This window comes from Mandrillus leucophaeus, unplaced genomic scaffold (genome assembly GCF_000951045.1).
Source record: "Mandrillus leucophaeus isolate KB7577 unplaced genomic scaffold, Mleu.le_1.0 Scaffold706, whole genome shotgun sequence".
NCBI classification, from domain to species: domain Eukaryota; kingdom Metazoa; phylum Chordata; class Mammalia; order Primates; family Cercopithecidae; genus Mandrillus; species Mandrillus leucophaeus.
In genome coordinates, this window is record NW_012107653.1 from 553,900 (window position 1) to 578,163 (window position 24,264).

Genomic DNA, 24,264 nt, shown 5'->3' on the forward strand with positions numbered 1-24,264 from the left:
TAACACAGCAAAATAAAATACAAAAATACAAAAAATTAGCCAGGTTACGTGGCACGTGCCTATAGTCCCAGGAACTCGGGAGGCTGAGGCAGGAGAATTGCTTGAACTCAGGAGACAGAGGTAGCAGCAAGCTGAAATCGTGCCACTGCACTCCAGCCTGGGTGACAGAGCGAGATTCCATCTCAAAATAAAAAACAAAACAACATCCCCCTCGAGCCAGGTGCGGTGGCTCAAGCCTGTAATCCCAGCAATTTGGGAGGCCAAGGCGGGAGGATCACTTGAGTCTAGGAGTTCCAGACCAGCCTGGGCAATATAGTCAGACACTGTCTCTATTATAAAAAATGTGTGTGTATACCTATCTATATATATGTGTGTGTGTGTGTGTGTGTATATATATATGTGTATGTATACATATTTTTAAAAGAAAAAAATATAGGTGCTAGGTGCGTTAAAAGAACAAAAAAAAGCATCTCCTCAACATACCAAATTTGCCACTGAGTGCAATATTTAATAGAACATCAATTTCTTCTGAAGCTAACCCATTCTTCCAAGCCACATTTTCCACAGTTTTCAAGTGTTTTTCCAAAGTTTTATCTTTATTCTGTGAAGTTTTAACGGGACCTGAAAAAAGAAACAATATTAAATAGTGAGACCTTTAAAATTATTTCAGTCTTCAGCCTCAATAATAACAATTTGAAACTCTTTAAAGGAATAGCTTAATGACCAGGCGTGGTGACCCACATCTGTAATTCCAGCATTTTGGGAGGCCAAAGCAAGAGGATCACTTGAGGCCAGGAGTTTGACACCAGCCTGGGCAACATGACAAGACTCTTTCTCTACAAAAGAATTAAAAACTAGCTGGGCATGCTGGCACGCGCCTGTGGTCCCAGCTCCTCAGGAGGCTGAGATGGGAGGCTCACTTGTGCCCGAAAGGTCAAATGTACAATGACCATGCCACTGCACTCCAGCCTGGGCAACAGAGCAAAACCCTGTCTCCAAAAATAAATAAAGGAGTTTATGTAAGACGTGTCTTCACAAAAACCGTTCAGAGATGTTTTTAACTAAAGAATATTTAACAGTGATAGCACCTTCAGTGAGGAAAGCTGGATTATGCCCTGACATTTCTATTCTAAACTAACTAAAAGCATTGAACTTAGACTACAACCTGTTTCAATACTAGGACAGTGGTTCCCAAACTTTGCCATACATTGGAACCACCCAAAGCCTTTAAAAAAATCCCTATGCCAGGTTGCATTCCATACCAATAAAATCAGAAAGTCTAAGAGTGGATGCCTGACATCAGTTTGTTTGTTAAAGATTCTCAGAGCCAAAGGGGTAGAAAGAGAGGAAAAGAAAGAAAAGAAAAAAAGATTCTCAAGTGATCCCAATATGCAGCAGTTTGGGAACCACTCTACTAGTAAGTTTTGTTGTTGTGTCCCTAGTGCCCAGCATACTGATATGTAGTAACTGCTCAATGTCTATTAAATAAACAAAAGCATGAATGAGCAAAATTATGCTTTCCTTTAAAAACTCTTCAGAAAAAAAGACTATTTTTACAGAAATAGGACTTTCATAAGGAAAACAATCCACCTTTACCTTTCTCAAAATATTCCACTGCCATTTGCAAAGCATCTTCAGCTTGATCATCAGCATGCTCATAATCTCCCACTGGATTGTTCTGTCCATGTTTTGAGATGTTCTTTGAGTTGCTTGGACCCTGTTTTACTTTCCAGGCTGAAAGCGTGGTCTGAAAACTATTACTACCTTGTGAAATCCTGTTTTGTGCCTTGACGTTCTTAACTCTCTTTTGAGGTGACATTACTGCATATGTTCTACACAGAAAACAAGTGTTATCATTAATCAGCCAAACAGTCCTTTTTTATCCACAGAGAGAGGGTGTGTTTCCAGTATTTAGTATACAATAGCTAGCATACAACAGGCATGCAATAAATAAGTTGACAACAATTCAGGAAACAAAATCTAGAGGTTGACTTTCTCAGAAAGTCCTTGCCCTAAATAGAAATAGAAACAACCTGCCAAGGAACATTCATCAGCTGAACTAGCTTTCTAGTGGAAAAAAACAGTAAGAGTACAGGCAACATATGCAAGTTCTCTCTTAGAATGGCTATGTCATATAAATGGGTCCAAAACTAATCCATCTCGGCCGGGTGTGGTGGCTCACACCTGTAATCCCAGCACTCTGGGAGGCTGAGGCGGGCCTGACTTGAGGTCAGGCATACAGGAGTTTGAGATCAGCCTGGCCAATATGAGGAAACCCTGTCCCTGCTAAAAATACAAAAACTAGTTGGGCATGGTGGCACACACCTGTAATCCCAGCTACTCAGGAGGCTGAGGCAGGAGAATCGCTTGAACCCAGGAGGTGAAGGTTGCAGTGAGCAGAGACTGCACTGCTGCACTCCAGCCTGAGTGACAGAGCGAGACCCTGTCTCAAAACAAACAAAAAAACTAATCCATCTCAATAACTCAATCTTACTTTCTCCACTCCTATTTTCCCCACTTCTCCTTGATTTTGCTTTTAATCTTTATGCTCCTAAATTTGTCAGTGCTAAGTCAAAGCTGCATAGTTCAAAAGCCAAACTGGTGGCCAAACTACGCACTTTCAGGAGACAAATATTCCCATTCATTCACTTAATAAATAATTACTAAATGTCATCTATCTGCCAAGCACAAGTCTAGTTACCAGGGATAAAATAATAAAACAATCAAGGTCCCTGCTCTCATGACACTTACACTGAAAGGCGAGGTGAGAGTCAATAAATAAGTATACAACTAAGACCGGGCATGGTAGTTCACACCTGTAATACCAGCACTTCAGGAGGCCGAGGCCGGAAGATTCCTTCAGCCTAGGAGTTCAAGACCAGTCTGGGCAACACAGTGAGACGTCTCTACTAAAGATTTAAAAAATTAGCTAGGCATAGTGGCACGCGCCTGTAGTCCTATCTACTCAGGAGGCTGAGGCAGGAGAATCGCTTGAGCCCGGGAGGTCGAGGCTGCAAAGAGCCGTGATTGCGCCACTGCACTCCAGCCTGGTTGACAGAGCAAGACTTTGTCTGAAAAAAATAAAAAGTAAAAGGAAGAAAAGTAAGCAATAATGAATACAATACACAGTGATGTGACAGAAATGAACTGGGGATGGGAAGCTACATTGTAACTTTGTAATAAGTGTTCAGAGAAAACCTCTCTGAGGTGACCTTTGAACTGAGATTTGAATGCCAAGAAGGAACCAGCCATGAGAAGATCTGGTGGAACAGTATTTCATGGAAAAGAGGAAGACATGCTAAGACCTTTAAGACTTTAAAGCAAAAAGAGCTTTATGTGTCAAAGAAACAGCAGCTTGACAGGGCAAGGTGGGTCACACCTATAATCCCAGCACTTTGGGAAGCTGAGGGCAACATAGTGAGACATTGTTTCTTTTTTTTGAGACAGTCTCACTCTGTCACCCAGGCAGGAATGCAGTGGAATGATCTCTATCTTGGCTCACCACAACCTCCACCTCCCGGGTTCAAGCAATTCTCCTGTCTCAGTCTCCCGAGTAGCTGGAATTACAGGCGCACACCACCACACCTGACTAATTGTTGTATTTTAGTAGAGACTGGGTTTCACCATGTTAGCCAGGCTGGCCTCGAACTCTTGACCTCAAGTGATCCACACCCGCCTCGGCCTCCCAAAGCGCTGGGATTACAGGCGTGAGCCATCACGCCTGGCCCAACTCTGTCAAAAGAAAGAAGAAAAAAAGGAAAGAAAGGAAAGGAATGGAATGGAAAGGAAGAAAGGAAGGGAGGGAGAGACAGAGACAGACAGAAAGAAAGAAGGAAAGAAAGAAAGAAAAGAAAGAGTAGTAACATTAGTCTAGAGGGAGTGGAATGAAAGAGGTAAAAGGTAATGAGCGATGAAATCAGAACGTAGCCAGTGACTAAGATCATATTGGGATTTGCAGGCCAGAGTAAGGAGTTTGGATTTTAAGTGTCATGGGAAAACATTGGGGAAGGGGGAAAGGTTAGAGAGTGCAGCAATACCACCTGATTTGTGTTTGAAGATCATGTTAGTTGCAGTGCAGAGACGAAAACGTTAGAGGTCAAGGAGAGAAAAGAAACCAAATAAAAAGCTGTTGCAGAAGTCCAGAAGAAGGATGACTGTAGGCCTAGGGTGTAGAGGTGGAAAATGATTGGATTCGTGGAATGTTTTGGAGTTAGATAGAGCAGGCTGTGATAAAAGAATTGGATGTAGGGAAAAGGGAAGAGGAACCAAGAATGACTTCTAAGTTTCTGGCTGCAAATAGGAAAAACGAAAGGAATGGTCGGAATGACACTTACTCAATCCCACCTCCCTGGAACAGATGAGGCCAGATCAGGAGAGGAATATGTCCAAACCAGTGAGAAGGTACAGGTTCCGAGTTATTTCCTAGGTTCCTAGGAAAGAAGGGCAAGGGAGCAGCTTCTGACCCCACCCAGTTGAACCATCCCAGGGCTTCCCAAGGATCCCTGGAGGGAAACTGGCTACGGAAAACCCGACCGCAGTCACACCTTGCAGGATAGTCCCACCCTCAAAAGTTAAAAAATTCTCTTCGCTCCCATTTCGCGCGGTGCTTAACAGTACCTCCTCACCTGACACTCTACCTATACCCGCACAGGCCTCTGACGACCGAATGCCGCCTCCGGAATTCAAAGAAGCTGACTCCACCCCACGCATGCGCTTCCGCGCAGACCCAGGCGGCGACTGGGCGGAGTAACGCACTCAGCTGAAGCCTGATTGGCTAGAGGTGGCGGGTGGCTCGGTGGCGGGCGGTGGCGCGCGCGATGACGCTGACGTAGACCCAATTACGGAGAGCGGCTTGCCCCACCCACCTGAGCCTGTCGGGAGCGCAGCGAGTGGGCCGTTGCTGCTGGTGTCAGCTGATTGGCTGGCGTTCCCACTGAGCTAAGAATATTTATGTTCGTAATTTTGCGTATAGCGGGACAATTCGTGTCTGGGTTCTTGAATTTAACATGATCAATTATAGTGATTATTTTGCCTAGGCTGACCCAAGATGTCGGGACTTTGTAGGAAATGTGAAACCGTAAATATCACAATAAAGGTGGCTTCTCCCTGGCCAAGACTTAAGTTAAAGGGCCTGTCGCTTTCCCCATGTGAACCTAGGGCGTGGGAGGAAAGAAAGGCTGAATCTGCCCTCCTTTTACCGAGAATGGGTATGGATATCCTCCAAAGTTTTCTAGAAACCGGCTGTCAACATGTAACTATTCCTAACAATGAGGAGTTAATTGACCTTAAAGAAACTGGCTTTAAATCAGCAACAAGGGTTTAGTCTAAGCTCTCAGCTTAGTCCCTAATTTAATCTCTTAACTAGAGTAGGAATAAAAGAGAAAAGACAAATTTAATGACTCTCACTGAGTTGTTGAGACCAAAACATACCTATAAACTTTAGGCAAACTTGGCGGGGGGGATTGCAATCTTAGAGATGAATAATCAAAGTTTATGTATTTGGGAAAGGATACAGCAAAAATAACTTTACCACATCATATATGGTTTTCAGAATAGTTTCACCAACTCTTACTTAATCATGCATGACAACTGAGGCTCTTCAATTTTTTCTGATAGATGCTGTTCTTTAATAAAATTGAAAATTTCTTGAATAATTTTTCATGTTTTTAATCATGTTTCATAGGCTCCAAGAAATGCAAATTGGAAGGAAATTTAAGGTTTCGACAACCTTCTTTTTGTAGATGGTGAAACTGGAGCCCTGAGTGGTGAAATATCTTGCCTAATGTGAAAAGTCCGTGGCAGTGCAACTTGTACCACTTTGTGGAGATATATGTGTACATGTGTGTGTATCTATATAGATATGTGTATATACATGTATATATGTGTGTGTATATAGATATGTGTATATGTGTGTGTGTGTATATATATATAGTGAAAGATAGTGATTCACCTTTGATACACCTTCAATTTTCTCCGAAATCATTTTTCGAACTTCTCTTGGCATCACCTAATTAAGCAAAACTCCCAAACCTGGAAATTGTATTGAGATCCTAATTACGTGGCTTTCTGTCTTGTGTGCTAACATCACAAAAGTGTGGGGAAACGTAAATAAAATTGGAAAGTTGGGCCAGGCGAGGTGGCTCACACCTGTAATCCCAGCACTGTGGAAGACCGGGCCAAGCGGACTGCTTGAGCCCAGGGGTCCGAGGTCAGACTGGGCACTATGGCAAAATCCCGTCTCTACAAAAAAAAAATTAGCCAGCATGGTGGCGTATGCCTGTAGCCCCAGCTATTCGGGAGGCTGAGGTGGAAGGATCACTTGAACCTGGTAAATTGAGGCTGCAGTGAACTGTGATCACACTACTGCACTACAGTCTGGGCAACAGAGCAAGACCATGTCTCAAAAAAAATAAGAAAAAGAAAAAAAAGAAATTGGAAACTTGGCAACCTCATTAGCATATTAAGTGATTAAACTCCCTCTTCTCTTTCCTCTCCTCCTTCATCCAGACTCAGAAAAAGAGAGGCTAAATCCTTTGATATGATCCTTACTTTCCAGATTTTCAGTATTTATCCAGACAGTTTCCTCCAAATTTCAAAAAGTTTTATTTTGAAAGAATGAGAGAAATAAAACAGAGAGGTATCAATTACCAAGAACAATTACACTGAAGAAAACACAATAATAAGTACTCTTCCCACACACACAACCCCCACCCATTTCCCCATCCCTGGCACAATATTAAAACCACCAAAGCACATCTAACAAGGAAAAACAACAGTACGTAATGAAAAAAGCAAATGTCCATACTGCTCAGTCCAACTAACCCTTATGAAATGTCCTTCCCTCAGCTAAACTCCACCCACTGGAATGATAAAGAAGTGTAGAGACAACCCCTAGGGGGGACTTGGAACTCTGCTTATACTAGCAAAGCTCAGTGAAGAATCAGTAAGAGTAGTGAATCTGTTTGGTAATGAAACACTGGATATAGCTTCCTTTTCAAATTTTGGATGATTGCAGAGAACAGGTAGAGTTTGAGACTCACAGACTTCTAATAGGACTGATCCCTGTTCCCTCAACCCTAACAGTGGAGCAGCTGCCAAATCGTGGTTGGCTACTGAGAATAGTGGAAGTGAGGCAACTTTGGGCTTAAGACAATCTGTAAAAGATGTCTGGAAACAAGTTTACTGCTTCAGTTTCAAACTGTGAGTAAAGGGGTTTAATAGGTGGGGCTCGGACAAAGGCAAGGTGAAACTTCCTATATTATCACTTGAAGAATTAAATTATCAATTTGACTGCATGCATCCCTTGTTTTAATTAAACTCAATATGGACTATTTAAAATTTAAACAACTGTTGGAATAGAGCCTAATTAATTTCATATATAACTCAGTGTCCGAAATTGAATTTTTTTTTCCTAAAGTAGTAAGTTTAAGTTTTCAGCATCTATGGAGAGATTCCCGGCCATGGGACTACATGACTTGTTTTATATCAGAATTCTCTTTATAGGAAATTTGTTTTATTCTGCCTTTGCTGGAATCAATCTATAAAGGGAAGGATGCCTGTGCAGGATTAGTTCAAGATCAGAGATTTCTCTGCTCGTGTGTGTATGCATGGGCGCGCGCGCACACACACACAGTAGTTAAATACATTTTCCCACACACAATGCTTGTTGGAGTCCATCTCACAATTACACTTCAATAGTAGCCATATACATGTACATGCAGCAAGATGTGAGAGTTGCCCCAGAGTGATTAAAGGTGGTGCACAAATGTCAATGTGGGGAAGTCATTTTAGCATATAGATGTACACAAGCCAATAGGGTCATTAACTTGCAGATTACATTTTTCCCTTTCCCCAAGATAAATAAATCAAATGAAAAACACACACTGACATCTTCTTGGTGTCATGGACACAACTGCCTGGAAGGTCCACGCTTTGTACTTCCACTTTCCTATGACACCTTCACTTTGCCCTGAGGGGCCTTCTCATATAAGGAGGGTTGCTCCTCAGCATTCCCTGGCAAAGGCTTCTTCTCAGAAGACCGGTCTTCAGGCTTGCGGGCAATCAGCAGGCGGCAGGTGAGCAGGATTCCAAACACCAGAGCATGGGCGTAGCGTTTGAGAGGATCACCGACCAGCTGGTGGAAGAAGAGCACAGCCAACACCAGCAAGAGTAGGAAGAAGTTGGCTACATCTTTGGGACGCCCGGGCACAAGGGTCATGACGATGCCACAGGCCACCTCAAGGGCACCAATGCTTTTTCGGAGGAGAATGGAATTGATCCCCATTTTCTTCAGCAGAGGGAGGGCTCGAACATAGCTCTTGTAAGCACGTTTCTAGAGTGGGAAATATTGTAAGGAAATTACTGCATTAACCATGATTTTAACATTAGAATTAAGAAAACACAAGCAGAGTCCTCCTTCCCTACCTCCATTCCCCTTTCACACTAGCCACTGGTGTCCCATTATATATAATTTTTCATATCTTAATTATATGTAATTAAACTTAGAGACCAGGCACAGTGACTCACACCTGTAATCCCAGCACTTTGGGAGGCCGAGGCGGGCAGATCACCTGAGGCCGGGAATTGGAGACAGCCTGGCCAACATGGTGAAACCCCATCTCTACTAAAAATACAAAAATTAGCCAGGAGTGGTGGTGGACACCTGTAATCCCAGCTACTTGGGAGTCTGAGACACAAGAATGGTTTGAACTCAGGAGGTGGAGATTGCAGTGAGCCGAGATTGCACCACTGCACTCCAGCCTGGGTGACAGAGTGAGACTCCATCTAAAAAAAAAAAAAGAAAGAAAGAAAGAAAGAAAAACACCAAGCAATCTGCTGGAATCCCTATGATTTAAACCTTAGTAGCATCTTTGCTATGGTCTGAATGTTTGTGTCCCCAACAAAAATCATATGTTGAAATCATAACCCCCAAGATGATGGTATTAGTAGGTGGGGCTTTGGGAAATGATTATGTCCATGAGGATGGAGTGTTCCTAAATGAGATTAATTCCTTTATAAAAGAGGCCTCAGAGAGCTGACTTGCCCCTTCTGCCATGTGAGGACACAGTTAGAAGGCACCATCTATGAAGAGAAAGTGGGTCCTCAATAGACGCCAAACTGCTGCTGCCTTGATCTTGGACTTCTCAGCCTACAGAACTGTGAGAAATACATTTCTGTTGTTTATAAGCTACCCAGTTTATGCTATTTTATTATACCAGTCTGAATGGACTAAGACAAGCACCAAAGGTAATAGGGTGGATAATTTGATTTTATAGTTTAAAAACATTTATGATTATAAATCATAAATAGCATTAAGAATTTTTTTTTAGCCAGGCACAGTGGCTCACGCCTGTAATCCCAACATTTTGGGAGGCCAAGGCGGGCAGATCACCTCAGGTCAGGAGGTCTAGAACAGCCTGGCCAACATGGTGAAACCTCATCTCTACTAAAAATACAAAAATTAGCCGGGTGTGGTGGGGCATGCCTGTAATCCCAGCTACTCGGGAGGCTGAGGCAGGAGAATCACTTGAACCCATGAGGCAGAGGTTGCAGTGAGCCAAGATCATGCCACTGTGCTCCAGCCTGGGTGACAGAGCAAGACTCTATCTCTAAATTAATTAATTAATTAATTAATTTAATTAAATTAAAAGATTTTTAAAAAATTCACTAGGCCCATAAAAATTGGTACATGTTAGCCACATCCATATTTTCTAGTGCCTGCTTTGTCAAAACCCAGGTGCATATGAATACTAAGCAAAATGAAACAAGGCAAGGCACAGTATGGTAAAGCTTCACTAATTTGAACTTCCCTAAATTGGAATCTGTGATATTTCAGAAAAGAGAGAATCTGGAGTTTATATTTGTAGAATCTATAAAAATGAAAGTGTTTGCTGAGAAAATAGAAAAATAAAAATGTATGCAAATGTCAGCCCTTTATATATCTTTAAAGTATAGTAAGACAAAATCAGTCTCATTTCATTGAGATAAATCCCCAAACCTTTATAAGAAGCTACTTTGGCTGGCTTCATTCCTTAATTTTTATTTTATTTTATTTTTCATTCTTTTGAGACGGAGTCTCACTCTGTCGCCCAGGCTGGAGTGCAGTGGTGGAATCTTGGCTCACTGCGACGTCTGCCTCCCGGGTTCAAGCGATTCTCCTGCCTCAGCCTCCCGCATAGCTGGGTTTACAGGCGTGCACCACCACGCCTGGCTGATTTTTTTTTTTCTTGTATTTTTAGTAAAGATGGGGTTTCGCCATATTGGCCAGGCTGGGCTCGAACTCCTGACTCAGGTGATCCGCCCACCTCGGCCTCCCAAAGTGCTGGAATTACAGGTGTGAGCCATTGTGCCTGGCCTCATTCCTTAATTTTGATTCAAGAACTATTTATTGCACACCTGTTATGGGTTTTGCATCAATGATGCAGAGATAAATAAGACAGGGTAATGAAGCTTTCAGACTAGTAGGGGGAAACAGATATGTAAACAACATAAAGCAGCACAGTTAGTGGTACATAAATAGAGATCTATATAAGATCACAAAGTAACAGAATTATATTGACCTTCGAGTTATAGATCATTCATATTTTTCACTATCCATTTTAACGTGTTCCCCATTTTGGAGTAAATTGATGAGATTTTATCAAGTGTCTTATTGGGTTGGTCCACTGCTTTGTTTGCATTTAGTATCCATTCATCCATTCAATGTTTATTTTCTTTCTTTCTTTTTTTCTTTTTTTTTTTTTTTTTTTTTTTTTTTTTTTTTTGCTTTCCAGGAGGTGCTCTCGTCTGAGTTCAATATTTATTAAGTGCCTCCTTGTGCTAGGCACTGTACTGGGTTCTCTGGATATAAGTGTCAATTATTCAAAGGTCCTGTCTTCCTGAAGTTTGAGGTTTATAAGGGGAAGAGCAGATATGTAAATACACAAGTGCAATAAAGTGTTATAAGTGCTGGATACAATTATGTAGCAGGAACAGTATAGGCACACCAGAGGGAGTGGTCAAATCTCCCTACATAGTGACAGAAAATTTGGAGTGGAATCTTAAAAGTAGAGCAGGTGAGGCTGGGCGTGGTGGCTCATGCCTTAATCTCAGCACTTTGGGAGGCCGAGGTGGGCAGATCACCTGAGGCCAGGAGTTCAAGACCAGCCTGGCCAATATGGCGAAACCCTGTTAATACTTAAAAAAAAAAAAATACAAAAATTAGCTGGGCATGGTGGCACATACCTGTAATCCCAGCTACCTGGGAGGCTGAGGCACGAGAATCACTTGAGCCCAGGAGGCAGAGGTTTCAGTGAGTCAAAATGACGCAAGCCTGGGCAACAGAGCAAGACTCTGTCTCAAAAAAAAAAAAAAAAAAAAAAAAAAAAAAAAAAAAAAAAGAAATGGAAAGAGAGAGTCCATAAAGCAGATAGAAGAAAGTATGGTCAGAAAAGCAGGAGGAAAACCAGGAGAGATCAGGTCATGGACACCAAGATAAGTTTTAAGAAGAGAATAGTCAAAAGTGCCAAATGCTAGACAAGTGTAAGAATGAGGCACAAAGCCAACTTGACCTCTCAGAAGCATCTGGCACTTAAACTAGTGTTCACACACTCTAGATTTAGAACAAATATTAACAAGCAAATGCACCTTTACGTAATGGATTAATTATGAGTGGCCCCAGATAATTGCCTATGAGGACTCTTAAAAGACTAATGGTTTAGAAAAAAGCATGGTTTGGATGCAAACAGACTTGGCGTCAAATCCCAGCTCTGCCACTTTCTAGTCTTTTTTTTTTTTATATGGACTGTCACTCTGTCACTGAGGCTGGAGTGCAGTGGTGGGATCAGAGCTCACTGCGGCCTCTACCTCTGTCGCTCAAAAGCAATTCTCCCACCTTGCCTCAGCCTCCTGAGTTGCTGGGACTACAGGGTATGCACCATCATGCCCGGCTAATTCTTTTGCTTTGTTTTGTTTGTTGTTGTTGCTGTTTTTAGAGACAGCGCCTGGCTATGTAGCCTGCCTTAACTTTCCAAAGTGCTCCTGCCGCTTTCTAGTTGGGTGTCTCTGAGCAAATTATTTGAAAGGTCCTGAACAAGCCTGGACTAGGGTAAAGTCAGCAAGGCTACTTACTTTGGGTGGAAAATTTAAGGGGGCACCAAAAACACTCACTAATCAAGGTAAACAATATCCATGATGAACACAATATGAAACTTTTAAATAAAAATAGGCTCTGACGTTACACTTGCACGACCCTGCTTCACTCACTTCTCCCTAAACCTGCCTTGTCAGAGACTGTCCTTATTTAAAATTCTACCTCACCCTAGTCCCTACCCTGTTCCTGAGCCTATATGGAAATACAAAGTGTTAGTCATTCTTCCTCTCTCTTCCCATCTTAGATTAAATCAAGGATTTTTCATAGAGAAATTAGGAGAGAGGTTGACCAGTAGGCAGAGTAAAACCTTGGGCTGAAAGGAGCCAGACCCATGTGGGGCAGAGCTGAGCTGAGGTTTAGGGTACCTGGTGGTGGTGAGAAGCCCATCCCTTTCCTCTCATTAACCTAAATACATGCCACCTGCCTTATCCTTTGCCCTTTGCACTCTGGTGATGGTAGCAGGGGGACGTTACGGGGAAAAAATGTAGACCCCAGAGGCTTCCATAATACTTTTTTTTTTTTTTGAGGCAGAGTCCCACTCTGTCACCCAGACTGGAGTACAGTGGCTCAGCTCACTGCAAACTCTGCTTCCCAAGCTCAAGCGATTCTCCTGTCTCAGTCTCCTGAGTAGCTGTGATTACAGGCTTGCACCCCCACGTCCAGCTAATTTTTGTATTTTTAGTAGAGACGGGTTTTCATTATGTTGGCCAGGCTCTTCTCGAACTCCTGACTTCAGGTGTTAGGATTACAGGCGTCAGCCACCATGCCCGGCCTCTTAACACTTCTGAGGGTCTCGCTGTCACCCAGGTGGGAGTACAGTGGCACCATCAGGGCTCACTGCAGCCTCTACCTCCCAGGCTCAAGTGATCCTCCCGCCTCAGCCTCCTCAGTAGCTGGGCCTACAGGCTTGTGCCACCGTGCCTGGCTAATCTCTTTTAAATTTTTTTATAGAGACTGGGTCTCACTATGTTGTCTAGGCCTGTCTCAAGCTCCAGCGCTCAAGTGATCCTCCTGCCTCAGCCTCCCAAAGTGTTGGGATTACAGGCATGAGCCACCACGCTTGGCCAGTAAGGGCCATTTCTAATTAGCAACACAAAGGTTCTCAAGAGGCAATTCCTAAATCCTAAGTGTAAACTTCTGATGTGATAAACACAAAAGACAGGATGAGTTTTTTGTTTGTTTGTTTGCTTTTTGAGTCGAGTCTCGCTCTGTCACCCAGGCTGGAGTGCAGTGGCATGATCTCAGCTCACTGCAACCTCTGCCTCCTGGGTTCAAGCGATTCTTCTGCCTCAGCCTCCCAAGTAGCTGCGACTACAGGCGCACACCACCACGCCCGGCTAATTTTTGTATTTTTATTATTTATTTATTTATTTATTTATTTATTTATTTATTTATTTTGAGATGGAGTCTCACATTTATTTATTTATTTATTTTAAGACGGAGTCTCACTGTTGCCCAGGCTGGAGTGCAATGGTGCGATCTTGGCTCACTGCAACCTCTGCCTCCCGGGTTCAAGTGATTCTCCTGCCTCAGCCTCCCGAGTAGCTGGGAGTACAGGCGCCCGCCACCTCGCCCGGCTAATTTTTTTTGTATTTTAGTAGAGACGGGGTTTCACCGTGTTAGCCAGGATGGTCTCGATCTCCTGAACTCGTGATCCGCCCGTCTCGGCCTCCCAAAGTGCTGGGATTACAGGCTTGAGCCACCGCGCCCGGCCTGGATGAGTTTCTTATAGTCAGTTAGGAGCCAAGACTTCCGGATGCTGGCTGAGTGGGTTCTGGAAACACTTCTTTTTTGACTAGGGCTTAACCACCCATCATTCAGGTATAAATTCTTATCTATACTATAGTGCAATCTGTAGCCTGGGGCCAAACTCCATGTTTTAAATCAAGTTCCTATAACTTCAGTAATCTTTTTTCTCTCCATTTAGTAGAACTGCATATTACTTTTTTATTTTAGTTAACCTCTTAAACTGCAGCTGTGGATATTTTTATGTAACTGTTGCTTCTTTCTTTCCTCTGTTTCTCAAGAGGAAACTGCATGTGGATAAGCCATTTTATCAAATCTTTCATTGAAAGCTGAGTAGGTACAGATAGGATTTATTTTCTAGGACTCCAAAGAGGGAATGTTTAGTTTATTGGAGATGGGACTAAGCTTGGATGGGTCTTGACATTATAGGAAGCCATCAATCTTTCTCCTGTGGAGTAGAATAGTGACATCAAAAGAATCCTATTGGCCGGGCGCAGTGGTTCACGCCTGTAATCCCAGCACTTTGGGAGGCTGAGGCGGGCAGATCACCTGAGGTTGGGAGTTCGAAACCAGCCTGACAAACATAGAGGAACCCCATCTCTACTAAAAGTACAACATAAGCTGGGCGTAGTGGCGCATGCCTGTAATCCCAGCTACTCAGGAGGCTGAGGCAGGAGAATTGCTTGAACCCGAGAGGCAGAGGTTGCAGTGAGCCGAGGCCATGCCATTGCACTCTAGCCTGTGCAATAAGAGCAAAACTCCTTCTCAAAAAATAAAAAAAAAAAAAAGAATCCTATTATTGCGAGCCCCCTCATTATGCTTGGTCCAGGCCACCTCAAGTTAAACAATAGAAGGGTCACATGTCTTGAGTCTATAGTAACTAGGTCTCTAAAGACTTTAATTGTACGGATAGTAATAATAAAGAGAGTTGACAGATTCACTTTCTTAAAAGGCTCTTGCAATTCAGTTTGTTAGGTCTGTATTCTTTCCATTGCAATAACCCAGGCTCTGAAACCATAGTTTCCATATAGGGGGAGGAAAAACAGGAAAAAGACGGGTTTAGTTAAATGTTTCAAGCCCCTGCAATCAAAGGCAATCATCTAGCAATATCCCTGGACTGGGATTCTTAAGCTGAATTCCAATTTTAGTTTTGCCACTAAATTGCTTGGAGAAAATTACTAAGTATTTTATTACCTTAGTTTCCCCTCAGATTCAGTAAATCAAAAGAGCATTTTGGAGATTTAGGTAAATAATCAAAGTGTCATAGCATCAGCTGAGGACAACACACACACATTTGATCATTAACGAGCCACACAATTAGGCCGGGTGCAGTGGCTCACATCTATAACTCCAGTACTTTGGGAGGCCAAAACGGGTGGATCACCTGAGGTCAGGAGTTTGAGACCAGCCTGGCCAACATGGCAAAACCCCATCTCTACTAAAAATACAAAAATTAGCCAAGCGTGGTGTCACACGTCTGTAGTCCCAACTACTTGGGAGGCTGAGGCAGGAGAATCATTTGAACCTGGGAGGTAGAGGTTACGGTGAGCCGAGACCATGCCACTTCACTCCAGCCTGGGTGATAGAGCCAGACGCTGTCAAAAAAACAAAAAACAAAAAACAAAAAAACCCCACACACAATTAGAAATCCATATGTTTGCAAGCCACAGTAATTTAATAACAAAATCATTGATGAATCAAACAGGTCCATTCTTGTGGTATGAGGACATTCTGATTCAGACATGAGTCAAAAGCATATGGAACCTTTTATTTTTTGTTATTTTGTTATTTTATTTATTTTTATTTTTGAGACAGAGTCTCACTCTCGCCAGGCTGGAGTGCAGTTGTGCGATCTTGGCTCACTGCAACCTCTGCCTCCCAGGTTCAAGCGATTCTCCAGCCTCAGCCTCCTGAGTAGCTGAGATTACAGGCGTGTGCCACCATGCTCAGCTAATTTTTTTTTTTTTTTTTTTTTTTGTATTTTTACTAGAGACAGAGTTTCACCACGTTGGCCAGGATGGTCTCGATCTCTTGACCTCGTGATCCACCCGCCTCAGCCTCCCAAAGTGCTGGGATTACAGGCGTGAGCCAACGTGCCCGGCCTGTAGAGCCTTTTAATTTTTTAAATTTATTATTTTTTTCTTTTTTTTGAGATGAATTCTTATTCTGTCACCCACGCTAGAGTGCAGCTGTGTGATCTCAGCTCACTGCAGCCTCCACCTCCCGGGTTCAAGCAATTCTCCTGCCTTAGCCTCCCAAACAGCTGGGACTACAGGCGCCCGCTGACGTGCCCAGCTAATTTTTGTATTTTCAGTAGAGATGGGGTTTCACCATGTTGGCCAGGCTGGTCTAGAACTCCTGGCCTCAGGTGATACACCCAACTCAGCTTCCCAAAGTGCTGGGATTACAGGTGTGAGCGACCGTGCCCAGCCAGAGCCTTTCTTTAGTCATACCTTTTTTTTTTCCTTTTTGTCATTTATTCTTCACCACACAGCAAGATCCATGATCTCATATTAATGACATTGAATTTGAATAGCTCAAAACTGTCAAATAATATTAATCTTTGATTACAATTAATAACCAGCCCAAGCCAGCTAACAGGACAAAATACAAAATGAGAACACTGAGCAAGTAGTGTCCAGTTCAGTTCACTCATGCCAATTAAGTAAAAGGAAAAGATAAATTGGCTAATATACTGTAGAATTCCATTTATATAAAGTTCAAAATCAGGTACAATTGACTTATGTTGTTAGAAGTCAGGATAGTAATTACCCTTGAGGGGGGTAGTAACTGGAAGGGGCCATGAGGAAGGTTTCTGGGGTGCTGGTCATGTGGTGTTTTTTGTGGCTTTTTTTTTTTTTTTTTTGAGATAGAGTCTCACTCTGTCACCCAGGCTATAGTGCAGTAGCACAATCTTGGCTCACTGCAACCTCTGCCTCCTGGGTTTAAGCAATTATCCTGCTTCAGCCTCCCAAGTAGCTGGGATTACAGGTGCCCACCACTAAGCCCAGCTAATTTTTGTATTTTTAGTAGAGACGGGGTTTTGCCGTGTTGCCCAGGCTGGTCTCGAACTCCTGACATCAGGTGATCCACCCACCTCGGCCTCCCAAAGTGCTGAGATTACAGACATGAGCCACAGCACATGGCAATGTGCTTTTTCTTAAAATGAATGCTTGGTTACACGGGAATGTTCTGAAAATTCCTTGAGCTGCATACTTATGCTATGTGCATGTTTCAGTATATATGTTATACTTCAATAAGATTTACAAGGAAAAAAAAACTATATGAAAGCAGAAGAAAGCACTGATAAAAATATATTTTGGCAAAAAATCTCAGCCTGGTTGCTATCTTAAACCATAAAGCCTACATAAGTGCTGCAAAATGTACTGACTCATGTGTGATTTTTCTGAATCTCTGTAAGAAATAAAGCCCGTGTGAATCACAGATCATTGTTTAAATGTAATAAAAAGTCATTACATATTTAATCGCCAAATTGCCACATGAATGATAAACATCTTTTTTTTTTTTTTTTTAGATGTAGTTTCACTCTTGTTGCCCAGGCTGGAGTGAAATGGTGCGATCTCGGCTCACCACACCCTCTGCCTCCCAGGTTCAAGCGATTCTCTTGCCTCAGCCACCAGAGTAGCTGGGATTACAGGCATGCACCACCACGCCCAGCTAATTTTGTATTTTTAGTAGAGATGGGGCTTCTCCATGTTAGTCAGGCTGGTCTTGAACTCCCGACCTATTCTACTTTCCATTGTCATATAATGCCCACCTAAAGAGGAAGCTGGCAAGCTTGATCCTACCAGTCAAAGTGGATGCTTCCCAGATTGCATCTTAGGGCAGAAGACTGACTCCTGCTGTCAGTCAAAGATCTCTCTGAAACAAACTCTGCTTTTGTCCATACTGAGAGGCTACAAGCTCCCCAACATAAACTCTAACACATAGTTTAGCTTGTGATGGCAGACTGTGTGAACTAAGCAAAGCTGCTTCGCATCTCAGGGTCTGTTTCCTCTCTGAAAATAAACATACTGTACCACCTCAGAGAGTGGTCTAAGCATCAGTAAATTACTATCTTATTACCTAGTTGGAAAACAATAGCAGTGATTGGGAGCTTAAAATATTACCTACGGACATTAAATAAACTGCCCAAACATATTGGGAGTGTTTCCTCAGGATTACATAAACAGAAGGGCATTTAACTACACATAAACAAATAAATCAAATCAACAAACCTTTACTATGAGGGGATGCAAAGAACCAGGGACTTGCCCAGTCATCCTCAGGACCAAAATCTCTTGGCTTTATTGTCACCAGGATTTTGGTGTTTTCTTACCTTTTCATATGTGGTCCCCTGTGCTTACAGGATGAAGCCACTACTACAAAAAGCTGAACACCAGATTTAAAGCAAGCCAACTATTTATATGTTCCCAGTCACTGCACAGGAAACTGCGTCCCAGCACTTTTAAGGGCTGTCTCCCATTTTCAAGTGAACTAATAAAGGCATTTAGTCAAGGGAATGGCCAGTCATGTTGAATTCACGTGGGATTTAGAGTACTCTATAATGATACTTGCTAAATCTGGAGGAGGTATGGGACAACACATGCCAAATGGGCTATTCAGAGATGCATCTGGAAGTTCTGCATGAGATCCACTGTACATTACACAGCGGCAAGTGTGGATTTTTCAATATTAACTGATTGCATAAAGGTCTGTCCACAAGGGCACATGAAAATAGCATCTTGTTCTTCCAAATGCTTGATTTCAGGCTGGGGGTGGTGGCTCATGCCTGTAATCCCAGCACTTTGAGAGGCCAAGATGGGTGGATCACCTGAGGTCAGGAGTTCACGACCAGACTGGCCAACACAGTGAAACCCCATCTCTACTAAAAATACAAAAATTAGTCAGGCGTGGTGGCACACACCTATAATCCCATCTACTCCGGAGGCTGAGGCAGGAGAATCGCTTGAATCCAGGAGGCAGAGGTTGCAGTGAGCCGAGATCACACCATTGCACTGCAGCCTGGGCAACAAGAGCGAAACTCCGTCTCATAAATAAATAAATAAATAAATAAATAAATAAATACTTGCTCGATTTCAGTCCCTTAAACTGGCTATTTAAATCAGTTAGGAAACCACTGCATAAAATAGAATCTCTTTTAATCGCCTCACCCAAAGCATTTCTCAAACACACACTATAGCAAACACTGTACCAGACACTTTTATACATAATCTCAGTTAATATTTACAGCCTTCTGAGGTAGGCATTCCTTTTTTTTTTTTTTTTTTTTCCTTAGGATGGTTTGTTTCTTAAGTGGTAGGCATTCTTATCCCCATTTTATGAACAAAGAAACTGAGACGCCAAGAGTAGCAGGACCTGAACCCAAGCCTGTGTGACTATAAAGCCTGCACTCTTTCCACTAACCCTTGCTGGCTTCTCCAGCACAAACAGGAGAAAATTTCACAGTTATTTGTTTGTTTTTTAGCAATGATTCTCCCTGGAGAAGATAACACCTAAGAATTACACAAACGATTTTAAAGCAAAACAAACAAATAAAAAAATAGTTGGCAGAAAAGCAAAAAAAAAAAAAAAAAAAAAAAAAAAAAGAAAAAGAAAAAAAGAAATAAAAAGAAATCAAATCAAATCAAATCAAAAATCTAAATTTTAAAAATTGATTTTGAAGTAAAACAAAATTGAAAATATGAATTGGGCAGTTAAACTGGTACAATAAAAGGAGGAAGACTGTGCCGGGTATTCTCAAGAATCGGTTGTCAGTTCTGACATCCATAAAAACCCAATAGTTTTAACCATTAATGATCCTTCTATTGGGAGTATTGAGTCATGGACTTGGTTTCTCATCTCTGCTCCAACAACAGCTTACCTTCCTTGCCTTGGATATGTCATTAAACTTGTTCTGCTTCAGTTTATCCATCAGTAAAGTAAAAATAACGAATACACTAAATCTACCTCACAGAGATGTTCTAAAGAACAAATAATCTTAAAACAACAACAGCAGCAACAACGCTTTGAGATCTTATAAGAAATGCCACTGCAGTCAATACATGACTAACCTCCTCGATGCAGAGGAATCACTCCTTAATGGAAAACAAAAAATCCCGGATAATCATCCCAACTGATCTAGGGTTGGGGTTCTGAGAGACTCTCCTTCCGAGAGACAGGGGCTTCTTAGAGAGTCCCTCTAAGAGGCAAGAAATGGCTCCTGAACTGCATAATCAAGAGCCAACCAGAGAAATCTGAAGGGTGGTAACAAGCCAAGGCAATGCTACAATGACTCATTCATTCACCCATCCACTCCACAAATACATATTGAGCACCTTCTCTGTACTAGAACTGAATTTCCCTCCCTTTCCTATGGGAACGAGAATAAAGCTGGGCCAAGCCTAGGCACTATGCAGTAAGCTTTATGCCAGAGAGCAATCTCTAGTCTATGGCACGATGCTCAATGCAGGAGAGGACCCCAGCAAAGGGCAGTCTGAAAATCCTCTTCAAACTATTGTGACGTCTACTTCTCAGTTAGATACAATCTTTCCATTCCCTCTAGATGCCCCTAGCACAGAAGCGCAGAAGTGTGCATACACACCCACACACAATGGTTCTATATTGCTGTGTTACGCTATATCTATTTAAATATGTTCCTATGTATGATATGAAATCTTCATATTTGTTTCTTCTGCCTTTCATTAGGCTGCGCTAGACAGCTCCATTTCTAGGAAGAAACATACTGTAAACCCATTTGTGGCTGGTCCTCCTTGTGAGCTCCTGCCAAGCTGGTAGGAAGCTTCCCGGTGACTCCATCTTAGTTGGATTGCCTGCAGAGCCTAACACTGTACTTAAGGTGCAGCTTGGGGGGCCTCTGAAGCAGCTGACTAGGGTCTGGAGGGCAGGGAGCATACTGAAAAAAGGTAGTGTGTCCCTAAGGCTAGGGAAAGCTTACAAATACCTATGATGCATACGCACAAATATATAAATATATGTACATATGAAAAGTAAAGCAAGAGCATGTTCATTTATTCATAATCTAACACCAAACTACTACCACCAAGACAGAAATATAGTGGCATTTCTCCTCCACCCTATCCCTCTGTCCCAACCTCTTCAAGTCATTTGGTGGCTTCTGCTACCCCACCCCATCCCTCTTCTCCCAGTGCAGGCTGCCTCGGGTACTCATTTTGACCTGATTTCAATTCCATCTGGTCAAACATGCTGGGAGGAGGGGAGGGGAGAAGGAGAAGCATGTAAGGATTTGCCACTGGGGCTAGACCTAAACCCTTGAGTCCTAGCCACCCTCCCCCACCCTAGGGTGATCCTGCGGTGAGGAAGAAATGGAAAGCTCTAGCTTAAACCCTGAGACGGAAGCCAGAGCTGCCTGCAAACATTTTCTGAGCATCTATTAATATAATTTGCCAGTCTCCATCCATTTGCAGCTCACGTTAAGGGGCCCTGGAAAGCTCTGCAGTGGGTTCAGGAGAGCTATGAATTCCTCGCAATGTGTGAGACTGTTCCTCCCTGCCTCAGCCCTAACAGGGCTTGCCTCTTTTCTCTTTCCCCTTCTGTTCCTCCCCTAAGCTCCTTTCTCTCTTGACCTTGAGAGCCCAGTAATGTGCTCCCTCCCATTACGGGCAGTCTGGCAAAGGCAACAAGAAGCAGAGTCCCTTTAGCTGGGGTGGGGAAAAGAAGAGGCAAAGTGACAGGCGAAGAGGGGTGAGATCCGAAAGTGCTGGAAACATTCCCTGCCATCTCCTAGTACTCCACAGCATAAGAGCAAGTCCTCATCACGCCCAACTGGGGAAAGCAGCCCAGCCCCCAGGTTGCAGAGGAGATGTTTTGGCCAGTCACCTTCCGTGATTCCAACTCTGCAGAGGGGAAAACCTGCAGAGGGCCAGGCTCTGGTCATCCACAGAAGGCAAGGTGGAGATTACGGACTGTTTTGCAGGAGAGAAAAAGCAGATTTTGCAGATTTTGTAGATTACCTCACACACAAAACAAAATAAAACAAAATATCTAGCTCTCCCTTGAGAGAAGGGGAAGAAACAAGAGCTTAGTGACCTTTATTTGGGCCAAGAATGCTTTGTCTCAAGGATCCAGATACATACCCAGGTGGCTGGAGGAATACTATCAGCTGTCTGCCTGGGATGAGGAATACCAGCCAGTCCCTAAAAATTGCTTGTTTTAGTAGCCCATTTTTCCCAGCTCTTTCCCTCTTTTCTCTTTGTTCTGCTCTAAAATAAATAAACTCTCTGCTTGCTAAACTCTTAGCTCACAGGGAGGGAATCAGACTTGTAGACTGGTTGCCCGGACTTTGGGTGTGTGCTGGAAGGAGGGAAGGGCTCCTGCCAATGACAGGTGCTATGCAGGTCTCAGCCTTCTGGTTTACTTGGGATGGGGGGTATTTGCTGGGCAACCCCTCCCCCAACTGGCATTCAGTGGCTCCAGTACAGCATAGCCCACAAAAGAAATCGCTCTTGCCCAGCTGCTCCTTCCTTCCGAGCTGCAAAGTTGTTGAGAAGGGAGGGTCCAGGTGGGGATAGGGGCTAAGGGGGTGGTACCAGAAACTGAGAAGGAAAAAAGGGGAGAGGTCCTCGCAATCCCATGGGAGTGCGCTCCTCATCACCCGTATGCTTCACTTACCATCTCACTGTAGGCATCCTTGCTGAGCCTGGGGGTCAACTTGATAGTCCCCATGAAAACAAAGAAGAGTCCCAGGGCCACTGAGAGGGCCACAATAGTTATGGTTCTGGGGGATGCCATGTGGCCGCCAAGGCAGGTCCCAACTAATCCTTCTGATTTGCGCACCCGCTCTGTCCAAGGCGCAGGCAGTTAGCACAGGGAGAGCTGGGGGGACGCTGCGGAGGCAGCAGGCAGCTAGAATGACAAAGGGAGAGGAGGGAGCTCGAGAGAAAAATTGAGAGATCGAGATTCAACCACTCTCACTACAACAATCTCTGGGTCCTAATGCCCTACGTGTGCTCACAGGCCAAAAGGACAGTCTCGAAGTTAAATGAAGCCCTAAACGAAAAACGGAAACTTCACATCTTAAATGGGGAGAAGGGAGGTTATGTATGAGTTCGGTCACCGGGTGACCCCAGGAATGAGGAATTAAGGAAGACAGGCTTTGCTGCCACCTTCCCACTGGGCTCACTTTTCATCTCCCCCTCCCACTTATCATCCTTCAGTTATTCACTCCCTTTTTCCATCTCTTCCTTTCTGTCCCCCTTTCCTTTCCCTAAATCAAAATGTTGGTCCTCAGAGAGTTGTTTCTGAAGTTGGTAACACTCAAGTTTAAAACTGCAAAGCTGTCAGTCTTCAATGCTGCCAAAGAAGGCTTTCTCTTGCTCAGAAACCTTTAATGACTCTCATAGCCAGTGGTTAACTCCAGTTTTAAATTTAGAATTCAAGGCCCTCAACATTTTAACCCCTGTCTCTCTTTGGAGATTTAGTTTTCAATGGCTCCCACTGCCACATGCCACCACTCACCTATCTACTCATGGCCTCATACAACCTAAGCCTTCCCACCTCCTGTACCTTTAACTCCCTATCTTTTGACCCCGCCCCCCGCCATCACTCTTCCATTAGCATTAAACCTTCTCTTCAATGTCACCCCCTCCATAAAGCCTTTCCTGATTCAGTCTCAGTTAGATATGATTTCTCCCTCCTCCAATTTTCTATAACAATATCCAATAATTGTTAACTGTTTACTAGATGCTAGACGCTGCCCTCTACTTGTTTTAACTAATTTAATCTTTACAGCAACACTATGGACTAAGTATGAGTCCCCATGTTATTAATGGGCACATTGAGGGGCTGGGAAGGTAAGTAACTTGCCCAAGAGTATACAGCTAGTAAGTGGAGAGCCAGGCTTCAAACCTAGGCAGTCATTTCTAGAGCCCAGGCTCTTAACAATTGCTCTACTGCCTCTCCTGTAATATTTTTCACTATTAGTGTGGCACTTAAAGTTGTTTAGCACTGTAAGTGTGCACGCACACACACGCACATACAGAGTTTTGTTTTGTTTAGAGACAAGGTCTCACTCAAGTGATCCTCCATCTCAGCCTCCAGAGTAGCTGGGATCACAAGCACATGCCACCATGCCCAGCTAATTTTTTTATTTTTTGGGAAGTCGGAGCCTTGTGATGTTGTCCAGGCTGATCTCTAACTCCTGGATTCAAGGGATCCTTCCGCCTCGGCCACCGAAAGTGTTGAGATTACAGGCATGAGCCACGGAGCCCAGTCCGACACATTTTTTTTTTTTTAAGGCAGTCTTGCTCTGTGGCCCAGGCTGGAGTGCAGTGGCACGATCTCGGCTCACTGCAAGCTCCGCCTCCCGGGTTCACGCCATTCTCCTGCCTCAGCCTCCTGAGTAGCTG

General features: G+C 43.4%; 2 protein-coding genes across 3 annotated transcripts in view; both read right to left on the reverse strand.

Annotated features, from left to right (window-relative positions):
• The window catches only part of CENPI (centromere protein I), a 76,186-nt gene extending 71,524 nt beyond the window's left edge, over positions 1-4,662 (reverse strand). The window contains exons 1-4 of the mRNA XM_011964790.1: positions 4,638-4,662; positions 4,335-4,430; positions 1,597-1,832; positions 484-621 (exon numbers count right to left, since the gene is read on the reverse strand). Of these exons, the coding sequence (XP_011820180.1) occupies positions 484-621; positions 1,597-1,819 (361 nt within the window). The 5' untranslated portion in view covers positions 1,820-1,832; positions 4,335-4,430; positions 4,638-4,662. The remainder of the gene's footprint in view (positions 1-483; positions 622-1,596; positions 1,833-4,334; positions 4,431-4,637) is intronic.
• A 1,917-nt stretch (positions 4,663-6,579) lies between these two features.
• Positions 6,580-22,810, reverse strand: TMEM35 (transmembrane protein 35). Of its 2 annotated transcripts, none has more exons than XM_011964791.1 (2): positions 22,529-22,810; positions 6,580-8,332 (listed from the first exon to the last, which is right to left on the reverse strand). In XM_011964791.1, exons 1-2 carry the CDS (start codon positions 22,646-22,648, stop codon positions 7,949-7,951), a joined length of 504 nt encoding a protein of 167 aa, XP_011820181.1. In that variant the 5' UTR covers positions 22,649-22,810; the 3' UTR covers positions 6,580-7,948. The 2 variants fall into 2 exon arrangements, with proteins under 2 accessions (XP_011820181.1, XP_011820182.1); XM_011964792.1 differs by lacking the exon at positions 22,529-22,810 and adding an exon at positions 19,761-20,135 and having other exon boundaries at positions 7,408-8,332.
• Positions 22,811-24,264: the final 1,454 nt, after the last annotated feature.

Coding starts and splice junctions, on each gene's coding strand:
- TMEM35 (XM_011964791.1), bottom strand. CDS start 22,648: ATGGCATCCCCCAGAACCATAACTATTGTGGCCCTCTCAGTGGCCCTG. Junction 8,333..22,528: donor AGGATGCCTACAGTGAGATG/GTAAGTGAAGCA, acceptor TTCCCACTCTAG/AAACGTGCTTACAAGAGCTA.